The sequence below is a fragment of the Osmia lignaria genome, chromosome 5 (assembly GCF_051020975.1).
Source record: "Osmia lignaria lignaria isolate PbOS001 chromosome 5, iyOsmLign1, whole genome shotgun sequence".
Taxonomy (NCBI): Eukaryota; Metazoa; Arthropoda; class Insecta; order Hymenoptera; family Megachilidae; genus Osmia; species Osmia lignaria.
This window is the reverse complement of record NC_135036.1, coordinates 10,201,271-10,223,836: the sequence shown is the minus strand read 5'-3', so window position 1 is coordinate 10,223,836 and position 22,566 is coordinate 10,201,271. Positions and strand designations below refer to the sequence as shown.

The 22,566-nt window shown below is 44.5% G+C and overlaps 2 protein-coding genes across 9 annotated transcripts in view; one reads left to right on the top strand and one right to left on the bottom strand.

Annotated features, from left to right (window-relative positions):
* Positions 1–22,566, top strand: part of msi (RNA-binding protein musashi) — an 82,458-nt gene that overhangs the window by 48,667 nt on the left and 11,225 nt on the right. For 2 of the 8 annotated variants that reach the window (XM_034325684.2, XM_034325685.2), the window contains one exon: positions 17,025–17,354. The exons of the other annotated variants lie outside the window; for them this stretch is intronic. The gene's annotated coding sequence lies outside the window, so the exon portion shown is untranslated. The remainder of the gene's footprint in view (positions 1–17,024; positions 17,355–22,566) is intronic. 8 annotated transcript variants of the gene reach the window in all.
* The window catches only part of LOC117604995 (uncharacterized), a 39,692-nt gene continuing 27,719 nt past the window's right edge, over positions 10,594–22,566 (bottom strand). The window contains exon 5 of the mRNA XM_034325688.2: positions 10,594–11,567. Within this exon, the coding sequence (XP_034181579.1) occupies positions 11,367–11,567 (201 nt within the window). The 3' untranslated portion in view covers positions 10,594–11,366. The remainder of the gene's footprint in view (positions 11,568–22,566) is intronic.

The window sequence follows — 22,566 nt, the reverse complement described above, 5'->3', positions numbered from 1 at the left end:
CATTTGACGCGGGTAAGAAAGAGACGGAACGATCGTCTGTGTGCACCGCACAGGGGGTAGAAAGAGATAGAGAAAGGAAAAGAGGGATGCATGCACGTTTCTACAGGATAGGTACGCCCGAACTTCGAACGCGTCGACGCTTTGTCCTTTTCCCCTTTGTCTCCTTCTCCCTTTCTCCGTCTCTTTCGGTACACCACCGGTTCCCCGTGTGCCGTATACCGCGTGCAAACGTGTAGATACACGCGTGTGTACCCGTACCTACGAGGATCGCGCCAGAGCCCTTTGCTTGCTTGCCTGCTTGCTTGCTTGCTTGCTTGCTTCCTTGCTTGTTGGCTGGCTTGGTTTCAGAGAAATCAATCGCGTGCAAACGAGAATGGCTGCGAGAGGGCCGATTTCAAAGTTGACAGAAAAAGTTCACGTGACGAACGACGACCGAGGATCGTGTTCCGCCATGCTGCCTTTCCTCTCGGCGGCCACGGACAACGTAGAAAAAACGGATGCACCGTAAATGTCGAGGATTCTCCGATCGCGACTTAAATACCCCAGCAATTGCATCCCTTTTTTTTTTTTTTTTTTTAATCAAGAGTTTTCTTCGTTACCCTGACAACGGAACGCGAAAAGGAAAATTAAGGAAGGGAGGGTGTGTAGGGTGCGATAGCGTGACACGAGGAGAGCCATTACGATCGTAGTTAGGTTAGAACGTCGCGATTTCGTTTCTCTTCAGCTCGGTCGCCATGACGATGGAAAAACAACCGGCTGGTAGTGCTGGCCGAGAAAGATTGGCGAGGTTAAGTTCGCTTTCGCGAAAGCGACGACCTTAAGTCTCGAATTCCCAGCTCGCTCCGTGAATTTATTCAGCACCGAAAAAGTCCGCTTCAAACGATTAGTAATATCGTTTAACATCGGAAACATAAAAATTTCGGCTATTTTATTTGATAACCTACAGCGATAATGTTTTTCAATGACAATAATGTCGATGCTTTGCGGCGCGATGACGTCAGCGGTGAATGCAATTGCATCTGTGTGCATCACGTGTTTCTGAACGGTGGTGGTTTTATCGGAGAAACGAGGATAATTTACGAACGCAGCCTTTAAGCCGTGCTCCATAATTAAACCTCGGTGCAAGCGACACTATTCCATTGTGTCGTTCGTTCTCTTTTTTCTCCTAACAAAATTCTCACCTTATCGATACTTGCAGATTAGATTACATTTACTCGAATTAGCCGAAGAAAAATTGCTAAACAGACGAATGCAATTTGATTCGTTCGTTTTAGGCGCAGTACATCCGCGTGCCTGTTCAAAGACTCGTTTGTCCCCAGCCTTCTCTTTATGCACCGAGAATCGCGTGAAACAGTTTGGTCATTGTTCGCTTGTTCGTCCTTTCGATGGATACCGCGTTTTCTCTTTTTTCCCCGCAGACCGCAAGGTAAAAATATACTTTCGCCAGGAAATAATTTATCTCGTAGACGACTTTCCGACGAATAATCCTTGTGTTTTTTTTTTTTTTTCTTTTCACGTTTCGGTAAGAAAGATCGAAAAGGCGTATCGGTTGCTTTTAGAGCAGAGATTTATTCAAGAATCGCCTGCAACCGAGCGAAATCGGGGGGAAAAGGAAACTTTTTAATTTACGGGGAAGAAAGGTGGAGGAATTGAATGCGGTTGGCAACGGTAACTTGCTAAGAGTAAACTTTTAATTGAAACGTAAGTCTCGTTGTTTTCTCCTATCGCTTCGATGAGTCGTAATCGATCGCGTTACGAAACGAGACGAGACGCGTGTTTCAACGAATTATTGAAATTTCCTCGTTTAATCCTGGGACGCTGGGTTCGCGGTTGAAATAATGTAAACCAGAGTTTTCCTGATATTCCACGAAAAAGGTTAAGGGTAAAACGTGCTTGCGCGCAGTCGAATTATTCCACTGACGTAACTCGTTTGGGTAGGGCTTCCTCGACTATTTGCTACGTGTTTCGCGAGCAGCGGAAACTTGAATTATCGAACAACACGAAAGGTTCATGGATCTACGATTCTACGCTTTTATAAATAATCATCGTTGTACATAATTGGAAAGCTGGAAAACTCCAGAAAGTTGACCGCAGATATGGCCGACACTTTCGTTTCTTTCTCGCGAACGAACGCGAATTTCCCGGCTTACCAGGCTCTATGATAAACGCGTAGACTGGGAAGAGCGAGGTAACGTTTAGTTTGCCGGTGAAAAGCATGACTTGTAATTAGTTTTGACGATAGATCGGCCGGTTAGCGAGAAGTACGAAATTGGTTTTGCCCGAGCGGCCGGTATCTAGGCTAAACGCAATTGCTAGCGAAACAGAGAGGAAAATTGAAAGGGATATCGAGAGCCACGTGTTTTCTTCGAACAGTGAATATCCGTCATTGTAGGCAAAGTCGATAACTACTGAACGCAGCGGCACGGTGTTAGCCACGATCCGCGAATGTTGTGTCAATAAATGTCCGTCACCGACACCGTCGGATGCTTTTAGCTAAAAACGACCGCGGCCGTGGCTATCGCCAACTGCTCGATTATTTGCCTCGATGGAGGATCGAGCTCTCGAGGTGCTTTCCATGTCATTTGCCGTTGTTCACTTCCACCGTGACACTCGCGCCACCGGTTCACGGGATAAATATCGGAAAATTTCTCCTTTGTTTATCGTTCTTTAACGACATCCTCCTCTTTTTTTTTTTCCAACTCTTCCGCGCTCGCTCACCTAACTCTTTAAACGCCCCGCAACTTTCCTCCGTCGATCAGACGCGAGTCATTCGGATGTCTAACTCGGCGCACATTTTTTTCGTATCAACGTCGCCGATGACGCTTCCCGCGAATGTTAAACAGCTGTTTTTCCGACTCTCGATACTCGACGAGTCCGTGACTCGACTGTGGAGCGTATTTTCAACCTGTCTCCTCTTTTTTCCTCGTTGCATCCAGCTCGACTATCGCGTGCAGCAACGTTTTACCTTTAGTCTTGGCGATCGAGGTCTCGTGTTTTCACAGTTTGATAATTCGAGGACAATTGGAATTACAGCGGAGCGGTTAGGCGTCGAAGGTAAACGCGGAAACATCTGTTCAAAATCATCCAGGCGTCTCCTTGGTATCTTTGTTCTTTGTTACCTGGCTGCATTCGATACCGTCTAGATGCAGGTATACCTTTCGATGCAGAGGATAGCCGGTCGGTCGTCGAGGCAGGAGCGTTGGGTGTAAAAAGTAGCGAAGAAACATAGAGAAAATCGACTAGCACCGGTGCGATGGTATCCAGTGACAAAGACCTCGGTCGATGCACGTGGTGGCACTGTCAGCCTTTTATTTCTCTCTCTGGATTCTCTCCCACCCCCGTACTCTCTACTCTTCTTCTTTTCTATCATCCGTCTCACCCACTGTCTCTTCTTCCCTCCCGTTCGTAATTCTCTTCTGATCTACAACCTCCGCGACTCGACTCCTCTCGGAGAGAAGGTCCCTCTTTCTGGTCCGCGCGTCGCGTCGGTATCCCCCTCTCCGTTCTACGTACCGGGTGTGTCCACGATTTGGCACGATCGCAAAACGCTAGATCAATGTCGTCGTCGGCTAGAAAGGTTTGCTTTTAACCTTACAGCAGGGGCGTAGTTTACTCGGTAAACATTTGGCCGCGCCCATCCGAGGGACCGACGAAAATTTGTTCTCGTAATTTGCACTTTTCCCACAACATCTGAACAACAGCTGACGACGGGTTGGATTAGAGGGCAGCTTTCCAAGAAGTCGAATTATTCGTTAGACCGGTCGCGAAGTGTTACGATGTCTATCGCGTTAATTACCGAGGCAGAGGATAAGGTACACCTTAGCAATCCGCTCCGATTCCGAGGAAACTCGGCGTGGAAAATAGATCCGAGCTACCCGCGATATTGGGATCAGGAAATGGTGAGAGCAAATTGTGACTGATGAAAACACGCAGCATCGCTCGTCTTTGTCGTAGCGGTTGCGAGTCCATTGGACCGAGACGATCGACTTTTCTCTTTTATTGTCGAAGCACCGTTCTCTCGGTTCGATTTACGCTTCGTGATCGTTAGCGAGACGAACGGATAGATTTATTCGTCGAACCGTGCCGGTATTCGCCGTTCGTTCGGAAAAGTATTATTTTTCAAACGATACACGGATCTTTCCAGCTGCTTGACCGTCCGAAATTTTCGACGACCCAGTGAAATTTAGAGTAGGTTTTATAAAATACCCCGTGTCTCGCGAGAGGCCGGTTTTGCGCCAAATTTCGAAAATAAAACAACCTTGGCCGGAAATTAATTTTCTCGACCTGAATTTAATGTCCACGGCTTTGCGATAAATAATGAGAATTGTAATTCCGTGGAGCGAATTCCGCCCGACTGTTAACGATTTTATCGTGTCACGCCGTTTGCTGTTTCTGCTGGTCAGTCTCATCGATTTTCTCGGTTTTTTGGCACCGAGCAGACCTCTTCACGGTCTCCTTGGCAAAGATCGTAGCGAAAGTATCGATGCTCGCGTTTAAAATAGAAATTATGATGAATTTTCTAGCTTTCCGTAGACCGATCGAGAAAGTAGTCCATTTGGAGAAGAAAATCACCTTCGAAAGTCAATCGTTGTCGTATCGGAAGTTTTCAACTTTAAAAGGATTCTACGAAGGAAAGTAAAAGTTTCCTTTTATTTTTCTTCGTAGAATCCCGAACAGCGAAGAGAAATTGGTGTACACAAATCGGTTAGCGAGGAAGGATTTAGAAACTCAGAGTTGGTAGGTTACGTCTATAAACGGTTTGTGTAACGATCGGTGATTTTCGTTTACGTAGTACGTTTTTTGAAATCGAATTAAGATCGCGGCCTTAAATACCGTGGCACGCTCGAATCGGACGTATCGATTTAAATCGCGTCGCTTGACGCAACATGGGAAACGTGACTCGATCGAAATACTTTCAAGAATCAACTTACCAGATTCCGATTTGGTAGTCCCCGTACGGTATTATACGGTATCTCGGTCAGTCTCGTGATCAAGCTTGTGAAATCACGTGAAACGTCGTTATTTCGCCAGCCTTTTTCCACCAGAATCGCGGCGTGTTTGTTTTTGTTAATCAAACCCGCATCGGAGCGCTCGATCGTCGCGCTTATACCGCGGAAAATCGCTCGACGACGAAACGCTTTCGCGATCGATGCCACGCGTGCTTGCATCTTCCTTTCATCTCTCGGTCCACGAATCGCAGAAAGCGTCGACGCGCGTTTCATACTCGAAAGAAAGGCATCGGAAAAGCCGGAGCGAAGAAGCGAGCCGTGTTTTTGAGTCGCGTGCACGCGCCAGCCAAAAGTACTCCGACGATGAGAGAATCGTGCTTGATGGATTTCGATGAAACTCCCTCGAAAGCTTAGAGTAATGCTTTTTAGAGTTTCCTCTTTTTTTTCCAACCCCTTTTCCATTTTTCTCTCTCCCTTTCTTAACTGTGTCACGACTGTGCATTTACATCCCTGGCTGCAATCGAGCATCAAAACTAGGTGAATGTATCGTGTTTTAGAAACGAGTTTCAAGAAAGCCTTTCTTTGAAAGCGAGAAAAATTGATGCTCGATTTTGACCGGTTGTTTAGATCTATTTCTGCATGTGTGAAAAAGAGGGAAAATTTGAGAAAATTATGTGGATGCTAAGAAAGCTTCAGTTTGTTTTACTTCGATTCTTGCGAAGCTGACCTCGCTTAGGTAAATTGGTTTGATAGAATTTCGTATAATTAACGAGCGGTAGGAATTCAAAAGCGTTTATCGTTAATCAGTTTTCAGCGGTGAGGCTGGCTGTTCTTTCAGGTTAAACGGCCGTTCGTAACTGCTACTGTTTGCTGCATTATTATACAAACGAAGCTCGTAAAAATGAAAATTCAATTCGTTCGCTGCTCTCGTTTTCCACAATTTCCCGTCGCCATGGGACTCGTGTAATTATTGGATGTAGAAGCAGCGCGTAACTCTTTTTTTTTTTTACCTTCGTAACGAAGCTAATATGCACCATTGTGTGCTGAAGAATTTCTATTCATTTTTTTCGACTGTACGAGCAAAACTTTTTCATAGGAACACGAACAGAAATAACAGGCAGCATTCTGTTGCAAATATATCGAGTTATTGACCTCATAATTTCATAAAATCCTGCAAGTTCAACGGCGGACTCGATCAAAGACACAATAATTTTCAACGAAACGTGATGATAAATTTACGAAATCCTTGAAATACAAGCAATTTTGAAAATACCCCTTTCCGCGGTTGCTACACCGCTGCGTTCAATTTAAATTCATCGCGCAATCGCTTGGGCGTTATTAAAGCTGTCAGAATAAATTTCAGCAGAATTGGCAGTAGAATCTAATAAACGTCAAACGGTTATCGGACCAACGAGATATTCGATCAAAAATTCTTTGCTTATCCTCGCCGGTGGAATTAACGAACACCGAGATGATATACGAACCCCGAGCCAAGTGGGTTTCTTCTAAAAATATATTATCTTGTATCGTACCAACAGCTTAATCGACTAATTCGTGATGGAAACTATTTAGAAAGATTCTTGCGACTTTCTCTGGTCGCCATCGAGTTTCATTGTCAGGATCGATTCGTTGCATCCACCAGACCAGACGATCTCCTATCCTATCCAGCCATTTCTGTCCTTAGCCTTCTGGTTTGGAGGCGAGTTAGCAAAGTCTGTCCGACGAGGCAGCCAACAGGCACCAAGGTCGAGCATTCCTTCACCTCGCTCAATTTTTGCTCCTTTCTTTATTTCTTTTCCACTCTGCACCACCGGCTCTCCCCGACTATATTCCCTCGCGTCTTCTTTCCGCTCCGTTCCTCGATACACCTCTTCTTTACAACCACTCTCTCTACCTGCTGCTCTTCTATTCTCTCGTTTCTCCATGGCGTCGTCTCTCCTCGCTGCTTTTATCCCTATTCTCCGGCGCGCAGGACGATCCCCCGAAACGGACAATATCGACGATCGAATCTTTCACGTGCCACCTTTCATTTTCAATGCCTCCATTCGTGACATTGTGTGCTAGCTAGCTGGAAGTTGCCAAAAAATCCGTGTGCCAGGTGCAGAATCACAGCTGTTCCCTCCAACGATCTCCGCGGATCCAACGAGTTGGTTCCCGTGGTTAATTAATTGATTCGTTGACCGTCGGGTGTAATATCGATCGCTCGTTAATCGTGATAAGATAAGAGCCTTCGATATTCACGCGTTTGTCGTAAACGTCGAAGAAACGAAGATTAATCGGTCTATTTGAAAATTTCGACCGCGATCGGAGGATAAGAAGCAAATTTGCAAAGTTGAGGCGAATGTAGAGGAAGAAGAGGGTCGGCAGTTAGTGGTTGAACGCGAATTCGCTTCGTTCGGCAGCTGGCGACCGCGTCTTCCGGTCACCGGACAGGAGCCGTTACTCTGCAAAGTGGCTAATCGTGTTCTAGCGATAGGTACTTACTACTTGGAACTTATGTAGGAAGAATTATCGAAACGAACCACTGAAATTCTTCGCGTACGTCGGTATCGCGTGTTTGGAAACGCCCTGTACGCGAACGTAGTCTAGCGGAAAAGAGAATTGCACGAGAAAGTGGAGCCCAGAGGCGTTGCTGAATCGCGTTCGAAGAGAGAGAAAGCCGCGAAACTATCTCCAATTCGGAAAAGCTTTCCGCAAAGGAACCACAAATTTCGCGGTGAACACCGATTCGAGGAAAATGCTTTATTTCAACGGTGTTTTTTTTTTTTTTTTTCCCCCCTCAACGTTTTCATCGGTGCACCGAGCAAACTTCCATCAGAGAATAACGCCCGCTCACGTACACGTGTATCGAGGGTACTTATTCTCGTGGAGCACGAAGAAACACACCACACCCTTTCGAGTGGCCTGCCTCCTCTTTTACCAGACGCCGCCGCAGACCCGCGATATAAACTCTTGGCTCAATTTTTTCCTTTTCCCTTTTTTCCAATGCTCCCTTCTCGCGTGGAGAGAACATGATTGCGTGCTCGGGCGAAAGTTTCTTTGGAACAGCGAGGAAAATCCGTGAAAAGTAACGGGGTACGTAACATAATGGTCGCATCGACGACTACCTTTGCGAGCGTTAAGAAAGGGAACGAACGATACAATAGGTAAGAGGATGTTAAAACGTTTGTTTTCGAGGCGAGTTTTGTTTGTCGTAAAACGGATTTAATTTGAGTCGCATGAAAGTAAACGCCTTCGTTTCTATCGTGGTCGCTCGAAAAGTGCTTCCCGCCGCGAAACGGTACACGTGGAATCGAGATAATCGCGAGAGAGCAGGAGAAAATTGTATTTAATCGTGTTTACGGAGAAACGTGACGGCAGGATGTCAAGAGTGAGAAGGAACAAGATCGTCGTGTCAAATCGTTCTCTCTTTCTGATTACTCATCGCAACTGTTGAGTAATTATAAACGTTTGTTCGTTCGCGTGACGATGAACGCGGCACGGTTAAATCGGTATAAAACGCGAACTTTCTGAACCGTGTATCTTAATGGACAAGCGTTAATCTGTTTAGAAAAAGGATCGAAGCGGCCGTTGATTCCGGAACGCGACCACGGTTAATTAATCAACGAACGAGGATTAATTTAAGCGAAAGCCAGAGTTCATCAGAGTTCTTTTTCAATGTTTCGAAGGTACACCAGGTAAAATTAAGCAAATTTCCCGGCAAAACTTGTAATTCCCTGTTGTAACTGTGATCGAATCTGGCACAGTTACCATGAGAACATGGCCGGGGAAAAAAAAGGAGAAAGAGGAACGCGAAGCATGTTCAGTCGCGGCGTCAATTCGCTTTCTCCCTTCGACCAGCGAACGCGTTTCGTTTTCCTTTTCGCACTCGCTTTCGAGCACCGTCATTTACCGTATAACAAAACCGAAGTAGCCCGCAAATTACCCGCTAATGGCCTTTCGAAACGAACGGAAAGAGGTGTCCCCTCTTCCCTTTCTCCCTCCTTCTTTTTCTATTTTCTTTTTCCGCGCAACTTTGTCGACCATCGGCGAAACTTTTGTCGGTTTTTGATTCGTTCTAACGAGAGTTCATCGTTTGCCGGACACGTAACTCGTGGAACCCGTTTACCATGGACGATTCGCGATTAACCGTGTTCCACGCTGAAACCGGTGAACTTTTGATTAAAATTGTTGAGGAGAACGGAAAGAAAGTCGCGAACGCGAACGTTCGTAATTCCTTTCCAGCCGTGATTTACATCATCGGTGAGGCGATCGTGAATGTTCCTCAAATATAATCGTGTGCATAACCGTTAACGAAACACAGCCGTGGACAATTGCGGCAACTTTCGATTCAAACTTTCTCCGTTCTAATCAAATCAATTTTTTTTTGCAAACTCAAGATATACGAGGTAATCGTTCTCTCGGTAGCATCGACGGATGATTTATCAATAATCGAGAGCAAATTAATTAGAATCGTTAAAGGAATAAATCGCATGACCATACGCGATATTACTGACGTAAGAGTTCTTTGATCGTACATTGCCGTGGCGAAAGGCTTAATCCTCGGAATCGCAACGAATGGATTAAACGCAAGAACAGGCTGGATAGTAATTAACCGATGACCGATGCTTGCTGCGTTTAGAGCTGGTAGGATTAAAAAAAAAAAGAAGAAACGATGGTCTCGTGAAAGCACGATTGCAGACCGAGCAGAGGCAACGCGTGTGCCTTGTTGCAGCGGGCCGGGCCTATCCAGCCCCAGGGCCATTGTCCCTGGCTGAATGAGCTCTTTGTCCAGACACATGCTGCCCTCGACGACGATGTCGATGCTAGAACAGACCTGGTCCCCAGGTTCTCTCCTCTGCCTAAGCTGTGTAACCTCGAGGAAAGCACCCTCTCGTACGACTACTCGAACATACTGTCTCTAATGTACAGCTCTGATGCATGGTCTCGTGGCAGGACGAGTAACAGCTGTCGCCTAACCAACCTAACTATACGTCTACCACCCACAGCATTAAGGGAGGCACGATTGCTTCCCGCGTATCACCACCTGCCTCGACCTGATTATCCATCCGCCTTCTCTCAAGTTTTCCTATACACTCGAGAAGGGATGTAAATTATTTCAAGGTAGAAGGGTTGAACCTTTCCTCGATCTAAATCATCGAATTCGTTCTACCGAAAAGTGTGTCACCAGATATCGCAAGCTGACCAGAATATAATTACCTTTTCGTGCGGAATAAAATGGAGGCGACCGAAACCGCGTATCGCGTTGGAGTTTATCCAAATCGCGTGCGATACAGCCTAATGATACACGATCGTACTATAACGTTACCCTAGCTACAAAGTGCTGGAGATTATCCAGAAGTAATTCAAAGTAGTAGGTTATCCGGTTGGTAGGGAGATGGCCGCGTCCGCGTTTCCATTGTTTATCGTCGATCGCGAAATTATCTGGTTATTACGAACGTTCGCGGCGTGTCCGAGCGATTTACCCTGTCCATGGAATATCAATACCGAGGATAGACGAGCGGACCGTTCCGGTTAACGTTCGATCCGACGCATTTCCAAACGCGTCCCGTAATTTCGTGCGGGGATAGAAATCGATAGTTCACGATCGTCGATCAATTTCCCTTGAAATGTCTACGCAGAACTAGTTACATAGTTTGGCAGATTTTGAAAATGAATGGAAAAGCTATAGGGAGTGAAAGATCGCGTGTACTTGTTGCTTGTACCATCCAACGATCTCATCGTTTCACCTCTTGGTTAAACAGCGCCGATAAGCTTTGAGTTTGATAGAAAAGGTACAAAGGAACAGTTTAAAACTATGCAATAATAGAAATTTCAGGCGTAAACGTAGAATTCTCTGCTCGTCGAACAAAATAGAGGGCGAGTAAATCGGTGAACGAGCAGAAACGATACGGTCTCTGTGTGTTGAACGCCGTACCCCAAAAGCGTCGAGAGAATTTTCATTGAACCGCCAGCCGTTTCACCGTGTACAGCTTTATAATCTCGTGGCGAAACGTGCAACAGCTGCCTACCTACCTACCTACCTTCCTTCCTTCCTTCCTTCCTACCCACTGGTACCATCGGACATCAAAAGAGGGTTGTTTGCTTCTCGCTTTCCAGCTGCCGTGGCAACAAGACAACCGCGTCTTCTCTCCGTGCCGCTTACAATAAAGATTTTCCTTCGCTGAAAAAGCTGGCCTAGATCTTCGAGAAATCACGCGCCTACACTTATCGACCTGAAAACGTCCCTCGTCTTTCGTTCCGCGTTTCTTTTTCCCTCAAAGACGCGAGATACCAATCACCGGATCACGGATCTGGAACAATCTCGTGGAAGATGAGGGTTTTCCTTTGTTCCTCGAAATTTTTAATGTCCAGCGATTCAACAAACAGATACAAATATCAATGGAATGGTTAAAGAAATTTAAATAGCAACTTTGGTTATTTTATCTTTGGAGGCCCGTAGTAAGCCTCCTTTTTTAGAATTTTCTCGAACGCATCTTTCATGTTAGGAGGCGCAGACTCGTCTTTTCCGATCTCCTTGGTTTCTTTTCCATCCGCGTCCAGCATCGGTTCGTGTCTCATCAGTCGGTATCGATTGTCCAGATGAATCGCTGGGCACAATCGTTGCAGTTTCACCAGCTGAAAAAAACAAAAACAGAGGAAAAGTGATACTTTTTATAAATTATCTCGCGTTAGGAACGAAAAGGGTTAATCTTGCATACAGTACAGAAGGAAAAGGTACGCGTAAAAAATAACGTGGAAGCAACAGCCGTGTTAGTTATCCAAACACTTGGGGGATGCGCGTCAACAACGAGAGGCAAGCAACTTCCGCGAGAAGTTGTTCGTGAAAGAAGCTTTCACGGATGTGCCAACCCCTATCCGGCGACGTAAGGGGTTTTCCGGGGTAGGTGTCTCGTTGCCGCGGACCAGCTACATATATCGAGATAGAAGTCAACGCGAAACAGGGAGGTTGCTGAAAATCCGCAGCGTGTCGCTCGAAATAAGCTGCTTACCCCATCGCGCCCTCTCTCGCCCCTTTGTAAACCCTAGTTCAGCTAGGCTAGCAACTTTCTCACTGCCAATCTCTGTATATTAACCCTTTCGTTGCGGCCTGGCAAAACTTGGGCGAATGATTTTATTAAAAGTCTTGACGCGAATCGCGAGTATAATTCTGGGAACGTTGCACCCAGAATGAGCTAACGAAACGTTTAATTACTCCGTAGACTAGGTGACAGCCGATTCACGGATCTAATGATCGTAGATCTCTCGAAACGAGCGGCGTACAGCACCGCAATTATAATTACAATTACGCGCGTGCACTCTGCGAGTCTTAATTAATTTCACTCTTATCCTCGTTTCCCGAAAACCTAGATTCTCAACAGTCCCATCCGGATGATACTCCTCGACGATCCGGGAAATATGTAAACTAGAAACGATTTCAAAACTATCGTCCGGTATCGTTTGTCTAATTAACGTTTTACGCAAAACGTTTAATCCGACGCGAACTGCGCGTGCAAATTACAAGTTAAGACGGTGTTAATTCGTTGAATTTCAAGGAAAATTCTACGGTTCGGCTCGGTTGGAACGGCAGGAGCTGCGAAGATAGGAAAAACAACTCGGTAGAAGAAAGTCGGTGTGGCAACGATAAGTTCAACTATAGGAACGAGCTGTCTGAACATTTTCATCGGGATTTTCGTGCCGTGAAAATGTTACGGTCGGATTAGATGGATTATCATGAATCATCCTTATTTCTTTTAAATTGCCGCGTTGAAAATGAACGTACGTAGGCGGGGTAACTTTATAATGTTATCGGCAATTTCTATTTTTCCACCCTTTTGTCTTTCACCACCGGTTAAGAGTATGCAAACGTTGATGTATTAGGGAAATTTGTATGAAAACACGTAACAAAGAGGAGTTGGGTAGAGGAAAGGTTGTTCAATGCGGTCTAGAAATCAAATTATCTCGTTAGAAGCCGCAAAGCAGACGCAGCAAAGAGAAAGGAAACCTTTTCAAAGAACCCTCTCGTAAGCTAAATGCCTGACCCGAATTCAAGGGTCTTCTTTGCTCCTTTACGGATGGGCTCTTCTTTTTTTCTTCTATGGTTTCTAAAACGCGTGATACGCGTAAATCTTTCGAATCAGCTGGCATGGGAGTTTGTTCGCAAACAAAGAAACCTTGTTCGACGCTGCTTCGTAAATCGGGTGAAACGATATTCAGAAAATACACTTTTCTTGTCTCAACGGAGACAATTAAGATAAAAAGCTTTCGGTAGTAGGAAAATTGTCAACTCTCGATCGACACGTTTTCGACAACTTTGATGGTTGTCTTGTTTTATTTGTTCGCTGATCGATAAACATTGTCGGAATGAAAAATATGCCTGTTGGAAGCAATCTGGTCGGCTTTCGTAGACATTACTGTCTGCTCGTACGGCGTATTGATCTTAGGGGGGATGATTTTTAAGACGAGTTTCTCGACAACTGGCACAGATGGCGTCACCTTACGGGGGTGGCATCCCCTCGCGGAAAATATTTTCCTTCCTCCTCGTTGAAAGAAGACTTGTTCCCTTTTATATAGATTCGATCGTGTTCATTTCTATTATTTCTATTCATATACGCCATTTGCGCAGGAGAATTTTTGCGAGTTTGATCGATGACTACATCCTTCCCCGTTTCTTTCTTCCTCCTATTTTGTACGATGTAAGAATGAACAGAATGGATTTTGTATATTTGTATCTCCTTCATTTTTCTCCTTCGATTTCATTCATCATTGCTCGCGTAAATCGCATCGTGCTTTTATTTCCTAATGGTGCGAAAAATTACTCGTTTTTCTGGTTTTATTATCAAAAAGAAATTTGTTTCCGAAACTTTCTCCATCGTAATCGTTTCCCCTGTCGAAGGAATTCGTAGAATACATTTTAAAGGAAGCTTGTAACGATTCTATCGGCTCGACGGGAGGATCAATAAGCAAGAATGGCGAGAGAAACTACCGTAATACCGGAAGCTCGTAGAAATGTGTAGCGCAGTTTAAACGAAACGTCACGAACATTCGGATAAAAACTTTACCAGATAAAATTGTATCCCGTATCAGTTTTTATCGTCAAGCAAAACTGTTCCTTTTCACCAGTGAAACGAAAGATGGACACGAGAGCGTGAATTCGATCAAAGAATCCTGCTTCTCCAGTTTAAATTTACATTTCAAACGAGCAAGTAAGAGCTTGTCGCGTCAACGACACTCGGTAAAACGCCTTTCTTTACCGCCTAAAAAGAAAATGGGAGGAGAAAAAAAAAGGAACAGAGAGCATCGATATTCAAATTAATCACACGACTGAAGATTCTTTTTACGCAATATTCTGATCGAGGAGAGGAAAGAAAAAGACGTGAGCATAGGGAGCAATTAAAAGAAGTGCATCTTTCTTGCGTGAAAAAAAGGAAGCAGAAAGAAAGCGACGGGGGGTCAATAAATAGGGGCACGTGCCCGTCGTAACGCGCGTTGATTCGAATCGCGACGGTTGCCGATTATGCCACCGCACTGTGTATATGGTATATACACGTATATCAGAGGGTACACGGCACACAGAGGTTATTGACCAGGAAGATAGGTTGGTCGGGGGTGGGTGGCGAGGGGAAGTGTTGGCGGCGGCAATGGTGGCGGTGGTGGAAGCGAGGCTGCCTCGAACACAGGGGGTTGCAATGGAGTTTGCTGGCTGCTCTCTCAAGAGCAACCAAGGGGTGGGAGTCGTCCTGGCGGACGCGAAAGGGGAGGTTTGCTACAGATTTACAATAACCGAACATTCGTGCGCTCCTTTTGCCTCCTACGCGTCTTTATCCGACTAGGGAAACTATTCCATTGTCCGGCGTTATTAACGAAGAATTTATCAAAGGCGAGACAGCGGGGTTGGGTTTTTATCTGACAAGTAGACAGTTCGAGGAAGATCTAAGTTGGCGAAAATCGTGATGCGATTCGAATAGGGCACGCCTAGATCGTATCGAGCGATCCTCGTTTAGCGTAGCAAAGGAATCGAGGCACGCAATATGAAGTTGGCAGGTTCGAAACGGTGCTCATTAATTCGCAACGCGTGTGTACGCGAGGAGCTCGTTAAGACGATGCAACCGTCGCGCAATGCACGCTCGTTAGTTCGCGACAGAAGGAACTCGTTCCTTTTTCTCTCTCTCTCTCTCATTTTTTTTCCCTTCATTTTTTCGTTTTTTTTTTCCTCTCTCGTTGCTTCGCTAGTCGAGTCACGGGTAGGCCGCGGTTTCCAGAATTTCTTGCCGGATCGAGCCAGAGGCAATTAGCTCGTCGCTCGTTGTCCATTCGCGTTTAAAACGCAAAGATTCTCCCTCTGCACGAACGAACGTTTGTGGTTCAATTAATTGGTCCGCGCAACGATAGCCCCCGATTAATTCGACTAATTATCCGACACCGTCCTACGCTGTTGCTCGTTTGCCGGATCGTTATTATCAGCGACTCGAGTCGCCTTTGATTAATTTCACCCCCGGTTTTCGTCTCTCTAATCATTCGTGAAATTAATTGTGTTTCTTCTAAAGACAAAATCAGATGTCTCTCTCGTTTTCTGTCTTAATTCGTTTTGAAATAAATTTATCTTTTTCGTTTAACGTTTAACCTTGATTTTATAAGAAGCCAATTACGAAAAGTTTCGCGAGATAGTTCGACTATTAGCCGAGTAAGTGGCATGAATGCTACCCTTAATTCGCCTCGACGTCGCTTCTTTTTCACGTCTCTAGCCTCTTTTCGTTTCGGCCTCTCTCTTTGTATATTCAGTGACGTATAGAGAAAAACGAGGGTTTTCAAGAGACATCACCGAGCACTCGTGCTTTTCTCGTGGCAATCACCGTCAACCTTGGAGCAACAGGGTCATCCACGGTCCTCTCCTCCGTTTTCCACCCTCTAACCCTTTCTAACGTTCAAGGAAAACACATCGTTGTTTTAGTCGAATATCCGTGTCGTCGGCTTCGTTTTATCGGGGCAAAAATCAGTTTCGATGAAACTTGCCCATTCTAATTATCGTAAGTACCATAGTCAGAGTTAGTTCGCTACGGAAGCTGGCGTTGTAAATAATCATAGCGATCGATTAGCCGCTGATGAGCGTTTGTTTTGTATTGCAATTGCGATCGAACCGACGCAACGACGCGTCACGGTTTATAATCGGCTGATTTGTAGACAACGTGTACATTACACAGAGATATGCGCGCACACACGCACATACCTACATCTATACATTATAAATATTGCTTGTAGTTGAAATATTCGTTTTGATTCTTGCGAGTCTTTATTGGTAATTTAGTGTGACGAACACCGTGTTTGGTAGTATGGCAAATTTATTCTAGAGAATATTCTGTCGCTTCTAATTTATATCTATTCGTAGAATATATACGTGTATTTATATTATCGATATATTATACATATATGTTTGTCATAAATATCATATGAATTAGAGCGATTATTTGTTTCAATTTTTATTAATCCAGCGTCGTGTATCAAGTAGTGTTTTTAGTATCTTATCTATCTATATTTATATATTATTATTATTATATATATTCATGTTATTGTTATTAACATTAATACTCGTCTTAGATATTATTGTCGCCCACCACCACTTTATGACACTGCTCTCCACCAAAGGAATGTTTGTCTTATAATTTGTATTGTCGTGCTACCGATATGATCGTAGATACACATCACCGTCGATTAAAAAAAAAAAAAAAAAGAAAAGAATTGTGATCGCAATCGAGTAACAATCCTTCCAGTTCCCTGGTTAGAAGTATATGTTGTTTAGTCGTACACGACCAGTCGAACGATCTTGCTGTTTTCTAATGGTTCGAGAGAGAGTTTTGCTTCGAAGAAATCCAATCGGATACTATGAAAGAAAAAGAGAAAAAAGAAAAAAAAAATCATCACATTTCTATCTATCTTACGTTTCACCGTGCCGTAAAGTGTTTCCCCTTAGCACCAACCCTTACACCGTTCTCTCGAGCCCTTTCTCCCTGGTCTCTTTTTTTTTCTACTGTTCTTTTTTTCGTTTCTGTTTCTTTCTTTCTTTCGGAACGAAAACACAAGCATCGACGATTTTCGCAGGCTATACACGAGTTTTCTTCTCGGCGAAGAGGATCAGAGGAGAATGAATTAGAGAGACAAAGAGACATACAGTGTGAGACGCGCAGCAGCAGGTGGACCAAGAGAGAGAGAAAGAGAGGGTGGTGTGCACCAGACACCGCACGCGTTCTCGACTGTGATCATTGAGAACACCTGTGTGTTCTCTGTCTCTCTGTTTTTCTCAAGGATGCAGGTACGAATCCTGGTTGCCGCTGGCCCTGGTGAACCGACGCTGATGGACCACCACCAGGTGCTACGAGCACAAACGATGGAGCAACGGTGACCGGGGCACGGTGGTGTCTATTGTCTCTCGTGAGTCCTTCATTACCAAAATCATTGTGTCCTTCTCAGACGACGTTCTGGCCAAAGAGAGAAAGGCATCGGGAGAGGCAAAAAATGATCAAAATCAGTTCGAACGTAATTGTTTATAAAAGATCTTTCTTTACTTTCAACAACCGGTTACAATACTATCGCGTTTATCTTTGTCCCTATTTCTTTGCCTTTCTCTCCTCGTTTGTAATTCGCTTTCTGTGTTGCTCGCGTGGTTAACAGGCCAATTCTCTCTTTCTCTTCTTTCGTCAAACGCGAGCACCAGAGAGTAGCTTTAGAATTTAGCGAAACAGTTTGTAGCTTGTGTACCAATAGGGGGGAGGTAAATAGAGGATAAGGAAAAAGAGACGTATAATCCTGGAACGACCTAGATCAAGTGGACGTTGCTAAAGTCCACTCTTGAATCTAACTACGCTACTTCAGCCTTTCTACCATACAATTTCTTCATCGTCCACCCCCACCTTTTCCCCTCCAACCTGCTCATTGGAAAAGTAAACGAAAGTTCGGAAAAACAAGAACCCATCGAAAGCTTCGAGGTTTTCAATCCCTCTATTGCTCGTTTCCGTCAAAGGCGATCTTTCCTCGAGGAGGAAACTTCGAGCTGTGCCCGGTTCATCGAAATCGGTCGTAAAAATCGAACGAGCGATGGTAATAGAAGCAGGTCGATTAAGAGTAAATCGATCAAATCGGCCGTATGACCGGTAAGCGATCCTATCGAACCGGTTGCCTCTGCTTATCTCGATCAGCGGATTTTAGTCTGCCGGCCGATTAGCCGCGTACACCATTCTAATTTCTAGCAATTAAGGCCACCGGTTTGTACGGTCACGGCCAGGTAAAATTGCCTCCGCTTGAAGTCTGTTTAAAAACAATCTCCGAGTCGAGTGGAAATAACGCGAGATAATATTTTCGAAATTTTCACTTTTATGGATACGTGAAATAGAAACGTGCAACCCGAATATCAAACGGGATACGACGTTTTACCTGTTCGAGCGAAATCTAATTACCGCTGAAAGTTTTCGATTAACCCTCTCGACAGGCGGGGTAAACGAGACGATATCGTTTTTTTCCCCAACGAAGAGAGACGCAGTTTTCATAGGCGCGCGACAAACTTCCGTATCGATTAATGCCGGGAGAACAACGCGAGGCTGTCGAGTGCGGTTTTATTGCGTCGAACGCGAATTAACGCGAAATTCTGTCGGCGACGCGAGATTCTCATAACTTGCCGCGAACGGTGAAACGAGCCTGCGAGTTGTCTCGATTGGTACCTTCGCTTTTATTGTAAAAAATCATTGAAATTCTTCGAGTTATTCCTTAACAATTGCTTTGCTGCTTTCGAGTGGCCTCCTTTCTATAAGAGGCCGATTCGAGAAACGCTATTGGCTGGCAGCATCTTAAACTGGATGAATTTTAAGGGAGAAAACGAAAGGGGGATGAATTCGAAGGGAGATGGAGGCGATAACACGTGGTACGTGATCGAGAGCAGGGTTAGCTCGAGATTCACGATCGAGCAGCGTCGAAAGCAAATCCTTTTTCCGATCTGCGTGAGATAACCAGCGAAATCCTGCGCGTTCTGCACCCTCGTGGCGCGGCCTCTTCCGAAGAATCGTATAAAATTACTATGAGAAACGAACAAGGGAAAAGTAGCGTTTAATCGAAAGTTTCTGCAGCCGAGAATGATAAGGAACTTTATGAGGTTATTAAAAACTTCCATCCCAAGAGGATTATTAAATTTATTTTGAAATTTATTTTATGAAGATAAATTGCAACCAACGGGATATGCACCTTATTTGAAAACATTTATCAAACCTCGTTTCCTTTAGAAATTACTGATTTTTCTTTTCAAAATATAAATAACGAGGAACCATCCCCTTAGGGATGAAGCTTGTGTCAGCGGCTACTTACACCCTTATGTGTCTCAGGTTTCCACGAGTTGCGGCGCAAAGCTCCAACTACTCGTGTTCCTCGGTTGGTATACCAAATGGTCGGTAATGTAGATACTTTTCTCGTCCTAGGAATTTACTTTACCGGCCATTAGCAATTCTACTTTCCCGTCTTCCGGTTTACCGTTTGTCGCCACGCATTTACCACCGTTTATCCTCCCATTGATAAGCAATCTTCAATTTTCAATTGTAATTTCTTCTAATTCGAATAGTAACACTTTTACAATAGAAATTTCATTTGATTTAATATTTTAGTAACGCGAAAATCGCTCGATGATTTAGTCGCTCCGCGCGCGGCCCACTAATTGACCTCTCGATAATAATGAGCACTTAGGGTGCAATGTTGATCGAATACTCTATCAACGCAAATTTGCGGTTTTCAATAGAGGAAAGGGACAAACATGAAAGATGCAAACAACGAGAAGGAAAATATATATCCGGTGCTTGTTTCGCTCAGAACTTGGCGAATCGGTATTGTTGAAGGAGTAAAAAAGGGTATTGGTTGAACCGTTGCCGCGACACGGTGCCAGGTAGGGTGATTAATTAAATGCAAACACGACCACGCCCGTTTCAAAGTGACGAGGAAACACGGTAGCGTGACTACGCGGTCAGCCGAAGGGTTGAGGGTTGTTTCGCGACAAAACGCGCCTTCTTTCACCCTATTCCTCCATCTGGGCTAGGTTTTATCGGTAGCCGAGGTCACCGTACTTCGATCCGTCCACCGTCTCGCCACCTCGATAATTAGCCCTAAAATTAGACGCCGGTTGATAATCGTCGAGCAGGTAACCCAATTTCTCGTCAAATTCAATTCACTCGACCCGAATAGAGTAACACGAATCCGTTGAAAGAAGAAACCGCGAGGCATAAAACTCGAGTGACTTTTTAACCGAGAAACTCGTGTCTGGTCGAAGCGACGAAACTCGTTCCATTCTCGGTTACCTAGACAAAACCGTAACGACGTACTCGAAAACTAAGCCACGCGACGCAATTACCCGGGTCAGATGAAAATCCATTGACTCCGTTAGCAAACTTCTTACCGATGATACCAGAGCCGACCCTGTTCTCGGATGTTCCGAGTTGCGCTTCGCGTTGCTCGTTGACGAAAGAATCCGTTAATACTTGCGAGATCGTCTTAATTGGTTAACGAGCAACGAGCCGAGAGGAAAGGCAGAAAGGAAAGAGCCAGCGAAGGGAAGAGATTCCCAAGTTCCTCTTTTTTTCTTTCGAGTCGCAAGGAACGGAAACCCCGGACTCTCGAAATCGAGCCCGCGCTCGTTAACCCCCGAAATCGATACAGTTGATGGGTTGCACGGTAATAAGCATGGCCTAGATAGTTAGAAACGTTCTAACGATGGAGAACCTCGTCTACTTCACTTTTTCAACGTACGAGAAAAGCCCGAAAAATAATAATTATTCGTGATTTCTGAACGAGATCGAATTCTCCAATTATCTCGTTGATCATTCATTGAATCGAGGAAGCTCGTACGGGTTGTGGGTGCGCCCAAGCGACGTCGAAGACGTGGATAATAGTAGTTGTGGTTTAGGAGAGTTAACGTAGGAGGGTATGGTGTTTTCCATAGACCATCTGTCGAGGGCACCCCCCGTGGATTAATTGGGACCCCGTGTATTGATCCAATAACATGGGCGCTGGATACACACAAACTGAGGGAGAGAAAACTCGTATTGAGGGATATGAAACGAGCCAACTAGCGAGAGAAATAAAGAAAGAGGGCGATGAGGAAATATAAAAGCAGGAGTTCTAGAAAATTACGAATAGTAGTTTGAGAGGGTTCAGAAAAAAAAGGGTTACCCGTTTGCGCTGGGTGCAGGAAACACCTGATTCGAAGAGACAAGCGCACAGCCGTGTACCTCCCCATGGAATTCGCCGTAAAGTCTTTGAAGGAAAGTTATTTTTATCGAGTCACCCTCGTCACCGGCGACACCTACCGACGCCTACTACTCGCGTTGCCCGCTTTAATTGTACGTCTTAATTAAACTTAATACCGCCCAAATTAAAATAAATTGAGGCTGGTTTACTCTTTACGAGTTAAAGGAAAAAAGGAAACGTCGCGTCGCGTCGGTCGCAAACATCTTGAAACGCGCGCACGCTCCCGAAGGGGGTTGTTCCGTGACGCGTGACGTTTAATCCCTTCGATCACGGCACCGGTGTAATTATTTTAATGGACGTTTACGCGTGTACCTCGCAAATGAGTCACCCTGCTTTTTGCTTCGACGAACTTTAACTCCTTCGTAACTTGTTACCCTCGTTCCTTTCGGGGGAATCAAACGAGTGTTCTCGTAGAAAATATTGGCATCGATCGCGAACGTTTTTCTTTTCTTTTCTTTTCTTTTCTTTTCTTTTGGATTAGGAAGGCATATCGAGGTAGACGATTCATGATTCAGGCAACATCATATCGATTTATTGACTCGAATAACGATTTTTACATACTCTTCGTTAAGATTTCGAGAAAAAGGGTCGTGCGAATAGTTGGATTCGTTTGCATGAATCGTTGTCGCTAATTACCGTAAACGAAAATATGTATATCTACGTGTGCATTTCTATGATACGTAATGGACAGTGGTGCTTAACATATACATATATATATATATATATATATATATAAATAAAATTATAATGACGTTTATGCATAGCCTACTGCGTGTAGGCTACCGCAACGCGCAATGCATGCAAATTGCGCGTTGTTAAGATATCTTTTACGAAAGTAGAGAAATTGACGCGTACAATCGACCGCTTTCAAGGGAAATTTTCTCGCGACCAGTAATCTTCGGCAATAGGAAAAGATACATACGTAAGATCAAGCGGTGTATACAACAGATATCTTTAACTGAGACAAAGTAGTTGTTCGATCAAAGCTATCTTTTATATTTCTATGGGAACGTAAAAAAATATATATATGAATATATAAATATACATATAGTATAGACGTCTAAGACGATGTCTATCTAATCTATAACAATGTCTACACAACAACGACATCTGCGCGTGATGGTGTGTACTCTAGGCTCTACACATCTATGGGGTTCTCTTGTCTAAGGTGTCTCTCACGGAGATGAACATGGCGGAGTCTTTTTCGTTTCTTCCCGCAAGTCTGCATTCTTCTTGTCGTTCTTCATCTTCTTCTTTACGTCTTTCGATGATCGACGACACACTCTCTGGTTTTGTTAGGGAAACGTTTATCGTAAACGTCACAGGGTTCGATTTCGAACTAGCAAAACCCACCGACGCGTTCTTC